At 36.4% G+C, this 15,173-nt stretch overlaps 1 protein-coding gene across 2 annotated transcripts; it reads left to right on the top strand.

Annotated features, from left to right (window-relative positions):
• Nucleotides 1-246: 246 nt before the first annotated feature.
• On the top strand, nt 247-15,166 carry prr14 (proline rich 14). 2 transcript variants are annotated; one of them, XM_032586789.1, is made up of 11 exons: nt 247-369; nt 2,100-2,129; nt 2,243-2,434; nt 3,233-3,395; nt 3,470-3,535; nt 5,078-5,118; nt 5,513-7,879; nt 8,448-8,589; nt 9,984-10,093; nt 10,581-10,649; nt 13,862-15,166. In XM_032586789.1, the coding sequence occupies exons 3-11, from the start codon at nt 2,292-2,294 to the stop codon at nt 14,193-14,195; spliced, it is 3,435 nt and encodes a 1,144-aa protein (XP_032442680.1). In that variant the 5' UTR covers nt 247-369; nt 2,100-2,129; nt 2,243-2,291; the 3' UTR covers nt 14,196-15,166. The 2 variants fall into 2 exon arrangements, with proteins under 2 accessions (XP_032442680.1, XP_032442681.1); XM_032586790.1 differs by lacking the exon at nt 2,100-2,129 and having other exon boundaries at nt 254-369.
• Nucleotides 15,167-15,173: the final 7 nt, after the last annotated feature.

The following is a 15,173-nucleotide window of genomic DNA, read 5'->3' as shown; positions in this document are numbered from 1 at the left end:
GATTAAATGTATTAGTTCTCTGATAAATTGTTTGCAGTATATTATAATTTTAAAATATTAGTTCATTCGAGGACATGAAGAAAGAGCAGCTTTCATGTTTTTCCAGTCGTGCTCCTCATTGGTTGCCCTGAACCAACGACCCTGAAATTCACGCTGTGATTGGTCAGATTTCAATAAGGCGTTTCGGGCGGAATCAGACTCACGTTCTGATTGGTCGGTTGGTCTTGTCTGGTAGTTAGATTTGTAAAGAAACGGATATATTAGCGATTCGCTGCAGGGCGCCGCTGCAGTCCGTCCGTCCGTCCGTCCGGCATGTCTTGTTTACGGCGGGTTACGAATACAGACCCACGGTCAAGTTGAAGGCTTTAGGTGAGTTCAGCTAACGTTATTTAGTTTTATTTACTGTAACCGAGTGAACCGTAATGTGGTACTATTTCCGCTCATTTTACAGACGTCATAGAAAGCTTTGAAAAATGACAGTTCCCGGCTACGACTATTACCTGGTACTGCAATTGATAAACATAGGAAGTAGCAAAACTGTAGAGTATATATGGAGTTGCAATAACGCTCTACCTTTATCTAGTTAAAATCCTTTAGATTTTGCAATTTTACTGTATCTAAGGTGTTCGTAGTTGTACAGAGTTATTTTGGCTTGCTAATAAAAGTTTGAAATGAAGAACATTCCTTCCAGCTATTAGACGAGGTTCAATTTTGATCAGACCGCTGGTTCGGTTTTACTTAAAATGTTGCGATACCAAGCTGTTTGTGCTATTCACGCAGTTTTATTAAAGTATAATTGAGATGCTTAGAACCGCCATGCCGTTGCTAGATGCTGAAAACTTTCCCCCTCTTACCCGGTGTAGCTTAGGTCACTTAAAAACAATAAAACACAAAGAGTTGGAATAAACTGCTTTCATTTTAAACACTAAAAATAAAGATAAGCTTAAGAAAAGTTTATTAAAGTTTTTTTTTTAAGTCTTTAAATGTAATTTTAGTATCATTTGAGCAATTAAGATACAGTATGTTTAAGAAATGAGGGCACTTGTTGGCTAATTTTAAATTCCCACTATGTTAATTTAATTTGGTCGGTTTTATTTCATATTTAATGTGTACTTGCGTTTTATTGAACTCAAATGTAAGTTAGATGTTGTAACAACATTTAAAGAGTTATTGTAGATGTTGATGGCTGTGGGCAGGTAAGGTCTCCTGTAGCAGTCTATATCACAACAAATTTGAAGAGTCCTCTGACTGAAGATGCTATTTTTATTTATGTATTAATTATTTTTTTTTCCGAGGGCTGCTTTCAACGAGACAGAAGAGTGACACTTTTATAGTAGATTCTCAGATTTTCAAAGTTTTTGTTGTTGTCGAACGCGCTCAGAAATCTGCAGTTCAAAACAAAAACATGTCTGCCATTGCAGGTATAAATTATTAATGCTTATGATGGTTTCTATCTCTTCAAATCTCAGATGTTGTTCAAATCACTGTTCGGTCTTTGTGAACATGTTCCTTTAGATATTAAAGGCATGAAATTGAGAGAAATCCATTGTTGTAGTCTTTTATTGCTAATTGCAGTTGCATCACAACGGTTAGCCTGCCTATCAGAGTCGTAGTTAGGAAGTTATTTAAAGCTTTTGAGATTCTAATTATCCTAATTATGTAAGGATTTTACATAAAATCAAGAAAATGATGGACAACCCTTAGAAAAACAGTGTCTTCAGTCAGAGGCTTCTTCAAATTCACTGTTATACAGACCTCTACAGGAGAGCATTCATACTCACACCCATCACTAGCTACAATAACTCTTTAAAGAAGTTTAAATTATGACTTACAATAACATTTAATTTCTCTTTAGGATCAATAAAGTATTTTTAAATTTGAAAAACAATACCCTGTTGCCACGGTACCGCATCATAACAACTTTCTGACATTAAGAGAAAATCTCTGGAGCTGTACAGCAACCAAAACATTTACAAAAGTGACAATGTATTAAACTAGATTCTCTTTTAATTATTAATTTTCTTAATTTACTTTTTTTTTAAAGTTGTACATGAAATTTTACAGTTTATATAAAGTATATTCTTCTGTTTTAATTTCAGAATAAACTTGCCGTCCCTGCTTTTAGAAAAGTAAGGATCAACTCTGCCGTCTTGGACTATTTGTATTATTTTTTTTGTTCAGATGTGATGCCCTGCATGTTTTTTTTTCCGTTTGCTTTGTTTCCGTCCCACATGATTTGCAGAGACCTGCAGGAAAAGGAGAAAGACGCTGAGTGAAAGAGAGCAAATGGGATGTTGACTTTCCCCTCTGACTTGCTCTCCCAAGTAGTTTGTCCAATGGATGAAGATGCTATTCCCCCAGTTCCCGTGTGTAGTGCCCCCCCCCTCAGTGAACCTCCGTCACCTTTCCTCTCCCTTTCCTCCGTCACCCCCAGGTATGGTTGCTGCTTCACCTGCTGCTTTTTTCTTAACGTTTTTTTTTTTTTTTGGCTTCTTATTTATCTTTTAAAGCTGATATAGAATCAGATTTAGTCACAAACTGCCTCATTTGATTAACATGAAACTAAAATTTTTTTTTTCTTGATGTTAAACGATAAATGACTGCTTCTAGTTTCAACTATATGAATTGATATTTGTAGATTTAGACAATTTGGATCCTATCCATTTATTCCCAATAATGTATTTTTGTTATAAAGATTTATCTTATCTATCTATCTTATCTTTAGAAAAACTATGGCAATACAAAATGTGGTCATATAATTAAGTATTTGATACCTCTGAGGAATTTTGTGTTTTAGTTAATTTTTGTGGCAGACATAGTTTTGTAAACACTTTAAAAAAATCTTGAATTTTAAGTCTCTTAAATAGGTTTTTCCGACCATACATAGTTTTTATTTGTTTTTATTGTAGTTCTTTTATGTATGAAATTGTGTGACTGTTTGTATCTTGTGGAGGAAATTTGAATTTCACTAAATCCACTTTAATGTTATATATTATCATTGTTATTATTAATATGCCATATTGTTGTTTATCATAACAATTCATGGGACCACTTATTTTCACAGCCCTACATGTATAATATCTTTCTGATTATGTATATGTATTTTTTTTTATCAATCAGCAGATTTGTGAGTTTTCATAGCACCACAAATTCATCCTTTTTTTAAAAAGTATTTTTATTTATTTTTTCTTCTTTGCGATAAAGAAAGCCGTGTTATTAATCGTGCTTTTAGCTGTGCTCATGATGGACCGTCTGGACACCGGAGGAGCGGCCGCATCCAGGACATCAGAGCCAGAACCCCAAAAGAGCTGGACTGTGCAAACAGCCAGGCTGCCCAGAGACAATCTGGACCGAATCCGTCCTCCACAAAGAGGCAAAGAGAAGCGGCAAACATGGTATGTGGATTACCTTATTTAAAAAATAAAGTAAATATCTTCTACTTGAGCACTTCTGGTCTTATGCTGTGTAGGTACAAGCATCACAGTCAAAGCTGCAGAGAGGAGGAAGAACACGTCTACATGAGGAACCAAACAAAGTTAGCTTTCTTTCCTTGATTTCATATAATTTTAACAGAAACAGCTGATTTAGAACCAAACTGGTCGAGTTAAAGTGTTAAATGTTCTTAATTTGTCTTTTATAAAAGCTGTGTTGTTGTGATGTGCAGATTAGGAGGTGTGAGGGTTAATGAAGTGATTTAATCCTCCTTCACGGTCTGCTGCATCCAACATAAACAACCAATCTAGTGTCTCGTCTGACCTACTAACAGACTCATGATATTAAACAGTGAATTGCACATTCGTTGACCTCATTTCCTCGTTTAGGAAATTACCCGGTGGGTTTCGAAGCAAAGAATTTGGTGCAAAACTTTTAATTTGTTGTAGATATTCTCCAAGGCAACATTTGTTTATATAGCATAACCTGCTAGCAAGATAACCCCAAAGTCCGAAACTTTAAACCTTGAAAAGATCTTAATAAAAAAACATGTGTAATCCAAATTTGATTTTAATTTTCTTCCACAAAGCATGAAGGTAAAATATTTGATTTAAAGATGTAATAAGCAATAATGTTTTCTGGAAATTTATTCGAATGCTAAATGTTTAGTTTTAGCCCTGTCACAAAAAATCAATTAATAGCATGATAAATTAAAACAAACTCAATCATTTCCATCTGCATAATTTATTGTTTTTCTCTTTTCTCTGTTTTTCTCTAAAACTGGATGACAAAATTCTTCAGTTTGTTGCATTAATCTCAACTGGCCTTTTTTTAAGGACAACTTTGCTGACATAGACATAATAATAATTCATTTTATTTGTTGTTTTTTGTTTATTTTGGACATTAACAATGTCTTCCAGTTCATTAGAATTTAAGTTTACCTTTGGAAATGTGTTCTTGCATTATTTTACCATTTTTATATTACTTGAAAATGGTCTCAGAACAACCATATTGATTGCAGAGTAAAGAACTTTTCTGACTCCCGGTTTTGCATTCTTTTTCTTTATAGTAAGTTGATTTTGTAACACTTTGTTTTTATACATTTAGGTTTTATTCTAATTATTCTAAACCAAAACGAAGGTTTTTTGCATGTATCAGAGAAACTATGCATTTTTTACACCGGGTGATCACACACATCCTAAAAGTCTGAAATTCATGTATTTAAAAAAGAGGCCATAAAATGTTTCAAATTAATTAGCAAATAAGTAATTTGGACGTAAGTATGTTAATCACAGATCTCAATTTTTGTCGAGTCAAGTTTTGCGCCGTCTGATCCAAGTAATCTCCCTCAAGCCTGGGATCAACTGGAAACTGCTGATCTAGGAGATAAACGTTATCCCGCTTTATCCACTTAAAATGGGTTTTAACTTGTGTTTGTGTATGGGAACGTTCATTAAAATATCGCTGTGTCTGTTTTCACATTTGAGCCTTAATCACTTAAAGCTTCGGCACAAATATTCACTTTTAGAAATCAACAAAGTTGTAGGAACATTCATGCACACGTAAGCGAATCCCTGGCAGGTTAAATGTGTTGTTGTTGCAACTAAACCAACAAACTGTTGTGTAAATGTGTATTTATTTGCAGGTTGGGTTTTCTATCAGATTTACAGCAGAGCACCAAAATGAGTAAGTGTGAATTACAACTTTCTTCAGCATTCGTCTGTGCTTTTCCTCTTGATAAATGTTTGTTTTTTCTAAAGCTGGGGAAAATATTTACAAGTTTACTAAATAAAAATATGTTGTTTTCAAAGCAGGAGTCATCTTTTTTCTAGAGCTGCAGCTAACAATGATTTTAATCTGATAATTAACCAAGTAATTGGATAAAAACAACATATTCTGCAGATTCTCCATTTAACTACTTGAACTTTTTGTACAGCTTTGGCTTAATTACTGAATAGAGTTTTTCTGGCATACTTTAATTAGTATACTCCAATTAATTATATTTGATTACTGAATTAGTTGGTGATTATTTCAATAATCAATTTTTCTCATCTTTACTTTTTTCTATGTCATTTTCTAGGTGGAAAAACTCAAAAAGCACAGAGAGCGAGAACATTGTCTCTCCTTTGGAGGAAGCATTTGTAGAGCAGACGATGCAAATCCCTGATGATACCAAATCTGAAATGGACGCATACCAGGAGTTACCTGAAATGGACGCATGCGAGGATTTTGCTGGCAGAGACCTTGGTGAAGACGCCTCGGTCTCGAAGGGATGGGTGATCGGCCCGTTCTTTCAGTCCCTAAAATCAAAGATGGCTAGCTTCAGTGAGATCGTCATGACTCCTGTTAAGCTCTTCAGAGCCACCAGTCCTCTGACCGCGGACGACGTGACTGACGTCGACGCATCGGAGAAAGGCGATAAGTATCAAACAGAAGCACAAACTCTTGTTGACTCTGGGGAAACAAAAGGTGAGATAAGCATCGCACCCAAAAAATCTAAAAAACTGCAGTTCAATGAATCAGTATGCAGGACTACATGCGGTTTTGAAGGTGCAATAAGTGGGGGAGATGAAAACTTACCTGACATTGTGCCTTTGGTTTGTGTTGCTTCCGAAGAAGCCGGCGAACCGTCTGGCTCCTCTTTCCTGTTACGTAAAAGTGCCTCGCATGAGTCAGACCTAAACGTTTACACTGTGGAGGGCCAGAAAGGCAAGCTGTCCATCGTAAAACCACTCTTAAGACGAGACACAGGAAATGGATACGAGTCGGTTGAAATTAAAGACAGAAATCAACTTCAGCTCGACGGCCTCGCCACAAACAAAAGTCCACTGAAGCCTTCTTTTGATGCAGAACAGATGGAGTGCCAACAAATCCCCGAGATGTGTTTGGTGTCAGAGTTTGCAAGAGCAAAGAGGGGGCTGAAGCCGAACTGTGTTTCCCAAGACGTGAAGAGGAAAAAGATGAACGTGGCTTCAGGAGGCAACGTGATAAAGGATCCAAGAACGCAGAGAAAGAGAGGCGCAGATGAGACGATGAAACCGGATAATAAAAGGCAGGTGGCGTCGACAAGAGCGAATGCAAAAGCAAAAAATGAACAGGACAGGAAGGATTGCCTGGAGAAAAGCAGCAGTGAGTCGCACAACAATTCAAAGTGCAAAAAAGCCAAGCCCAGTAGTTCCTGCAAACGGATCCCGATGATATCCAGCAATGATAATCTTATGGATGTGGAAACTACCGTGCCTAACCCGACTGCAGAACAACCAGTGAAAAAGCAGTTGTCTGTAGTTCTTGTCCATCCCGATGAAAAGGAAATCCCACACGCAACCAAGTGTGGGAACGCAAATAAGAAGCAATTAAAACGCAAACAGCCAAATCACAGGAGTTTAGAAGTGGAGAGCAGTTCGGTGTCTGCCTCGTCGCATGATGGGCCGGAACCGATGAGCACGGGTTTTAAAAGCGAAGATGCACCAACCGGAGGAGCGAACCAGCCGTCCAAGAGACTCAAGAACAGCCTGAGGAGCGCCGTTAAGTTCTCGGTCTTAGCCAAAGAGCGAGAGAAAACCAAAGAGAGCCAGTCAAAAAATGGCAGAGGTAAAATCTCCGTTGACAAAGTTATTTTTGGAAGTGATCCCCAACTTCCTCTGGTCCATCTTGGATTCTTAAACGAGGAAGATACAGCTGTTACGGAAAATGAACAGAGGAGTTCTGCCACCATGACAGGCGAAACTTTTCTCAAAGCCTCTGAAATCAGTAACTGTAATCCGAGGCTGAGCATCAAGCTCGTTAACGCTAGGCGAAGGAGGAAAGATCCCCAAAAGAGGAGATGCCAGGTTCTGCATAGCAGGATGTGTAAAACCGAGGAGGGATCCCGGTCCGTCACGGTGGAGGACGCAGACCTGGCCGCAACGCGCACGCGCTCTTCAGAAACCAACGTCTGCAGACGACTGTCGCGCAGCTACTCATGCCCAGACGTTCTCATCCTCCATCACGACGACTCGCCCTGGGTTTCCCCTCCGTATTCGCCGCACCACCGGACTCATGCTACGCCCCATCACCATGGTAACTTAACCTCCCACACACAGAGGTCACTGCGGCGGGCGCGCCGACACACGGTGTGCAGTGTGGAGGTGGAGAGGGAGATCGCCCCTCTCTGTCTTCGGAAGGAGGTGTATCCGTCCAGAAGATCTGCTTCCTATGACCCCATGACCCACAACCTTTCACCTGCTCATGTGCATTCTCCCTGCAGCTCCCTCACTGCTCTCGCCTCCTGTTTCCTTTCAAGCCCTCTCGCTTTCCTTTCCAAGAAATCTGACTGCAGGGCAACTTCTGCCAATGCCGCCACTTCCAGTCGAGTTCCCTCGCCGCCCCCTTCCTCTTCCTGCTCCACCGCTTGGCATTCCCCAGGTTTCACTTTAGGATCTTGTTCTGCTGCTTCCTTGGATCCCAGGTGAGGAAGTTTTCTAGTCTTCACACTGCAAAAATCTTACCAAATCTTACCAAATATTCTCACTCTGGTTTCTAGCCAAATATGTTATTACACTTGAAATGACACAAAAGTAAATTTTCAGCAAGATGTTTGAGTCATTTGTTTCCTAATACTGATGAAAAGGTTCTGGTTCCATTGACAGATCTTCTTATAGTGAGACATTTTTCTCATAAGTGAAATTAATATTTTTCATCAATATTAAAGTATTTGAAACAGCTCATTTTCCAGACACAAAGACATTAACTAAAAAAACAGATGGATGGATTTTTTTAATCAGTTAAAGGTTATTTTTTGGAGGCAGTAGAAACTCAAGTGAAAGTACAAAACTGTTCAAAATAGGCAATTTCTAAACAAGCTTCTAAATCTTGCTGAAAAGTTGCTTATAAGTTAGCTTTGTCTTATTTCAGGTGTACTAAGGTATTTGCACTGGAAACTAGAGAGAAATACTTGGAATAAGAAGTTGTTTCTGAAGTGCGGTGACCCAGTTCTCTGATTTGCTGTTCTGATATCGACTCTGGACTCTTTAAAGTGAGAATCCGGCGCCGTACGAGGCGGAGAGAAGGCAGCAGAGCGAAGAGGAGGATGACGGCGAAGACACCAGCTCTTCCAGTCAGGAGTTTGAAGACGCTGGGCTGAGAGAGGAAAAAGCTCTGTCTGACTCTGAAATTAGAGTATGTATGGTTCTATTTGTTTTTTTTTTGTTTTTTTTTACTTGAATACTGACAAGTAAGGCTGCAACTCTTTTAATTATTTTCAATTATTTTAGTTATTGACCAATTTATTGATTATTCAGACGATTAATTGGATTCAAAAAACTTGGCACATTCTGCAGACTGTTTTTGGCAGAATATTTGGGTTATGTTGAAATATTGAAGTAAATTAAATTCCTTTCTTGCATGAGAAAATATTGTATTGCATTAAATGCAACAACATTACATTTGTTTAGTGTATGCTTGATAATTTGCAGCTAAAAAGAATATTTCAAATGTGAAACTTTCTGCTTGACTATCATCAAAACAGTGTAGAAGTGATCTGTTGATTACTTAATAGGAGAAAACAAAGTTGTTTTTTATCTTAAATGGAAAATGTATATATTTATTGTACAGTTTTGGCTTAAATATGTTTTTTATGTTATGTTTATTCAGCAAATGGCTTTTTTTTGTGCTTCAGTTAACAATCTAATACTAAATTAGTTGATAATTATTTCAATAATTGATTAATCTCGATTCATGTGATTAATCGTTTCAGCCCTAATGTTCAAGAGTGTTCACACCGTTGTTGAAATGTCAGGATTTTGTGACGTAAATAAATGAGAAAATTTTTAAAATGGAAAAACTTTATTTAAAAAAATTACAAATTTTAAAAATGGAAAAAAAATATTTTTGAAAAATTACATAATTTAGTAACTGATTCAAATTCCTCAACATAATATTTTTCTCTCCTTATTTTCAACTTTCTAGCTGTTGACTGAAGGATTTAGGGGAAAATGGACTTTAATTTGAATCTATTCATAATTTTTCCCCTTTTCAAAAAGTCTAAGAGAACATGATGGTGTCATCACCATATTTTAATGTGCATATAGTGTTTTTTTTTACTTAAATATGATCTTTTAAACATTTTGTTATGGAATTGTGGCCAAAAGTTACAATTTTGGCCATTTTAATATTTTAATATGTCAAGAAAAAATACAAGGAAAATATTTGATCCTTTGCAACTTGTCTGTAAACTATGGCTTTATGTAAAGGACATAAATGTTTCCAACATCCCATTTAGACAGCTGGATTTTATTTCAGGGTCATAAAATCCTCTAGAATAGAAGTAAGGTGTGAAACATTTGTTTAAGTGTTTGATTGGGTCACAACTGCCTTTCAACAGTGGATGGATTTGTTTTTCTGTTAAATTATCACTAAATCCTGGCACTTCTGGGAGCCGTTACAGGTCAAGTATCAAACTAACTACTATACTGTCTGCTTCTGTCTCACTACTATAAGAGCTTGTTAATCAGTGGAAGGAAGCAATGTTTAATGTTTCTGCAGGTCATATAAATGGGATGTTTTTGTTAAAGGTTGTCAAGAAACATGAAGAACAAAAAAAGGTTTCGTCCATCCGCATTCGGAAAACGTTACCAAAACCTCAGACCAACCTGACACCCATGGGTCTGCCCAAACCAGTCCGGTATGTAGAAACGCTCAAGTACCCACATTTTAAATAAATAAGCTGATTGACACACATTATTATACTTCATTCTGTACAATTTTTCTAAAATAAGTTTTACGTTTGAGTTTTTGAGTCAATTCCAATAAAGTTTTCATTTATTTTTAACCATTTTATTCTCTGAGCAGCAGTTTTTATTACTGTACATCTGGGTCAGGTATCTGATTAGATATCTGTTCCCAGCAGCCATTTTATAGTTTGCCAACAGATCATTTATTGGGGCCATTTTGTTTTTAGTTCAGAACCAGACTGCCACTTTATGCCATTAATTTGACTTTACCATTTATGTCCAAAAGAATCCTCCAGTTCTTTCATATTCTGATAATTTAGCAGAATAAAGAACCTTAATGCCACAGTATGTGAACAAAGTTGAACAGTGGCTCCCTGAGAAGCTTTGGGTTTAAAAAATTATGATTTATATTGATTGTTCTCTTTCTGTGCCCATCAGGGTGAAGAAGAAAGACTTCAGTTTGGAAGAAATTTACACCAATAAGAATTTCAGCAAACCGCCAGAAAGGTAAGCACAAATCATGTTTGTTTTGTGTTTTTATATAGAAAATATTAATCCAGTGACGACACTTTAAGGTATTTTGCATGTTTTTTATTTCCATTTGACTCTTAACTGCTTCGAAAAACAACTAAACCATTTAAAAAGACACCCAGACGTTTAAGCAAATTTAATAAGCAAATTTTTTTTGTGTCTGGAAAATGAGCCGTTTGAAAAACTTCCAGATTATTAAGTCACATTTGATGTTGCCTAGCAACATTGCCACGCTAGTAACCCAAGGGGAGCTCCAGCATGTTTGGTCAGCTGATTTTACCGCTTTATGCGCTGTATTCACGTTGGATATGCAGGAGGCTCCACTTCTGCTTTTCAAAGATGTACAGTTGTACAATTGCTCATCTGTTTGCAGCCATTTTTACCTGCGAGTGTTGACGTTGATTTAAGGGGAGTGGCCAGCAGCAGCTTATTTGGATTTAAATAAGATGTTACAACAGCTCATTGTGAACTGAGCAGACTCAATTTTAATGATCTAAGAATGACTTGGTGCAAAAATGAAATGAACATGTTTTGCGTAGACCTATCCTAACCTGTTCAAGGAAGAATAATTGGTCACCTTTTAATGTGCATCTTCAAACACCCGTCCATGTCTTCTTTGCAGCAGAAAAACCGCAGTATTTATAGCTCTTTGTGGCGTGTTTGTGCAGCGACGAGCCAGAACCACACCAATCATCTGTTGCCTTTCTGAGCAGACTGCTGGCAGCTTGTTGTCATGGGTTGTGTGTGTGTGTGTGTGTGTGTTCATGTATTCTCTAATAAATAAAATAAAGTAACCAAGAAGCAGAAGTGCTGAAGGCAACTCCCTCTGTTGATGGCAGCTTAAAAAAGAGCAGCTGACGATGATAAGTGCCAGTCTAATCTGCGCCTAACGTTCACCACAGACATAATAGCACATAAGCAATCGTGTTTCTGTTGTATAATTATTCGCATAATAACCTATTTTTAACACGAGGAGGAGCTGTAGTGACTGATTCTTTCATGGTGAGGTAATTCATCTCCAGTTATCGCACATTCATGAAGGCAGTTATTGCTGCCAGGAGTGACTCATGCAGTTGTTGGATTTGCAGGGTAATTATTTTTTCACAAGGCGCTGGATCGGTTTTGATTGCCTTTTTCCTGAATTAGTGTGGCATGTTTGACCTGAATCATTTACAGTTGAAGCCATTTTTCTTTTCTCTGAAGTTAAATCAGACCAAACATCTCCTGTTTTTATGTCAGTTATAATTGTCAAACTTATCTCTATTTCCTAAATGCCACTAAAATGAGCAAGTAACTATTATTTTAGTAATTGATAAATCAATTGATTCTGACGATTAATTGGATAAAAGATATAGTTTTTTAGAATATTCAACATTTTTTTAATTTAAGCCTTTTTATACAATATTAAAAATGCATCAAAAGATACAAATAAAAAGTGAATTCCTTTTTTAATTAAGATAATATTCTGTTATGTAAAATGAAACAACTTTTGCTTGATCTTTTGTAGTAAAGGGCTAAAAAATATTTCTAAAATTTGAAAAGCCCTTTTTGCTTCATCAACAATAGAGCTGATTTGTTGATTATTTATGGATCTTATCAATAAATGGACACCAGAAGGTTCTTCATAGAAGTATTTTTTTCTTAAATGCAAGGCGTGTATGTATTTTTGTACAATTTGGTCTTAATTACTGCTCTGAGTGTGTTGTTTTTTTCAGCAATTTTCCTTTTTTTGAGTTCACAATTAACTGATTATTAAATTAGTTGACAATTATTTGAATAATCGATTAATAACAATTAATCTGATTAATTGTTTCAGCCCTAAAACTTCAAATTTATGTATTGATCTCTTTAAAATCAACTCTGCAACACAGAACCCGTTTCCTTCCTGAGCAGCATGATGGTTGGACTTTCCCGTCATGTTTAGTTGTTTGAACAGATAAATCTGGTTGCTTTTTGTTTTCTGACATCTAAAACTTTAAAATGTGACTAAAATTTGCTTCTGTTTTTGTTTGATCAAAGACATTTAAGGTGATAGAAATAAGCTGGCGAAGCTGAAGGTACAAAGGTGAAGCAATGACCTGATCAATATGCTAACTAGTGCAGGATATAGATATTATTAAAGGCTTTATTTGCAATAAATAAATTAAAAACTGACTCATTGTGGTGCATTACACTTAGTAGTGTAAAAGTGCTGGACTATGACCACAAGCTATTATCAAACTGGTTTTTGATGAGGATTAACCTCACAACATAATTTGTATTTATTCATACAAAGTAGTTTTATGTATCAGGACATAATTAAAATAATCAGCTCTTTTCAAAAACGTTCTACTTGCTCCAGACTCCCTTTATCTATTCAACAGGAACTGGAAAGGTTCAGGACCAGCTGAACTGATTTTTGCCAATAAAAGCAGTAAAATGTCTGACCAGTAGGTGGCACCAGAGTAAATCATGTCGTTAAAATCAGCTGCATTTGTCTACATCTCATTCATGGCTGAAACGATTAATCATGAATAGTTGATGGTTGAAATAATCGTCAGCTAATTTAGTAATCAATTAATCATTAACTGGAGAAAACAGAGTCTTAAAAACGGCCATTTACTGTTGGAACAACATACGGAGAGCAGTAATTAAGCCCAAACTATGAAAAATCTATTCATTTTGCATTTGGGATAGAAAATAAATCCTTTTATGTCTGTAAATATATTTTACAAAGAAGTGCTCAAATGGCAGCTTTAGCTTCGCCTGGTTCTAATTCTGTTTAAAAAACCCTACTGGACACTCTAGATATTTCTAATCAGTTAAACAAAAATCAACAGATTAGCCCTGCGACTGTAATAATAAGTCGAGAATTTCCTTTGTTAAAATTATCAAGCGTTCGTCAACTAATGCTACGTTATTGAATTTTAGGCAATAAAATGTTTTCATTATTTGAAAAAGAAATTTACTTGTTCAATTGCTTCCTTTGGTTGTATTTTTAATATTGTATAAAATGGGCTTAAGTGGTTAAATGGAAAATCTGCAAAATGTGCCAACTTCTTCATCCAATTAACTGCCAGACTCATCGATTAATCGTCAGAATAATAATCACAATAATCGATTAATCATCAGAATAATTGCTAGAATAATCAATTACTAAAGTAATGGTTAGTTTCAGCCCTAATCCCATCAACTGATTTGTCTTTCAGCCGCCTGGAAACCATTTTTGAGGTGCCGCTCAACCGCAAGAATGGGTCCGAGTCCTGGTTTGGCCCGAGGCGTGTCAAACGGTTTTTGGAGTTCCTGGAAGTGGGCGAGGCCAGAAAGCCAAAGAAACCTCTGGTTGGTGTCGGAAAGACGGGTCCGTCCTCGTCCAGGCCGAGACGAGGCGGCTTCCCCAAAGACGAGCCGTCCCTCAGCGTCCAGGATGTGGACTCCCTGCTGTGCTCCAAGCTGGACGAGTTGAATTTGTGGCTGATCCATGATCGGCGCGATGAAAGGGAAACGGACAGTGCTGATCCTGTAAGTGCGATCATGACGTAATGCCGCGCCGGTCCGTGTTTAAATGTTGTGGAAAAACTCCAGTTAAATAAATCTGTAGCATTTGTAGCCTGCAAGATGAAGAACTGTGCATCACAGAACAAAAATGTCGACTTGGAGAAGTTATTTATACACATTTGTACAGATTGTTTTATTTATTCCACAGTCAGACTGCTCTTATTGGTAAAACTCTTAAAATAAATAAAACAAATTATCCTTGATATTTTGTACAGTATTATCACTCATTTTTTGATAGTTTTGTTCTCTAATTTGTATTATTGTTCTGAAGTGAGGTTTTCATCTCCTTCCAGCATCGAGGTATAATGGCAGCTATTTGTTTTTCTATTAAAGGCTATATACATATATAACTTTTAAAGATGCCAGCAAGAGATTTGTAAGTACAATAAACTTTGTTTGTAAATAAGTTTTTTTTCTTTTTTTTAAAAGTACAATCAAATAAGTTTCCAGCAATTGGACTACGCTTTACTCAGCTCAGGGCGGAAACCGATCAATTATTTGGGTTTGAAATTTTCCATCTATGGCCTTTTCTTGTTTTTTCCACTGAAATGCATGGAAAAGTGGGCGTGTCAACAGCCAAGTTTATACATATTTTTGTGTACATAAATGCATAATAACTGTAGCTGTTTGTTGCTGTAAATGAGGTTGCCTTAACTGTAAAACTTTTGTTAGAATTAATCATCCAACTTCATGTTTAAAAACATGTTTTATTATAAAATACATCGTTTGTATAAAAGTACAGGACATGTATACATTTAATAATAAAATACAGGTAAAGTAACAATGCAATAATGCCAAGATGATGTCATTTTGAAGCACTGCCATAATAATAATGCCATTTGTTTTTATTATTTCTCAAAGCTCAAAATGTTTTATCTACTCTTGTATTTGTGATTTTAGTATATACAGTAACAATTCATACATTTCTTTTAATAATAAACTATATTGAGGAATGAGTTGTTA

The sequence above is a fragment of the Xiphophorus hellerii genome, chromosome 16 (genome assembly GCF_003331165.1).
Source record: "Xiphophorus hellerii strain 12219 chromosome 16, Xiphophorus_hellerii-4.1, whole genome shotgun sequence".
Classification (NCBI taxonomy): domain Eukaryota; kingdom Metazoa; phylum Chordata; class Actinopteri; order Cyprinodontiformes; family Poeciliidae; genus Xiphophorus; species Xiphophorus hellerii.
The sequence above is the reverse complement of the archived record's forward strand: the minus strand, read 5'-3'. Positions and strand labels throughout refer to the sequence as shown.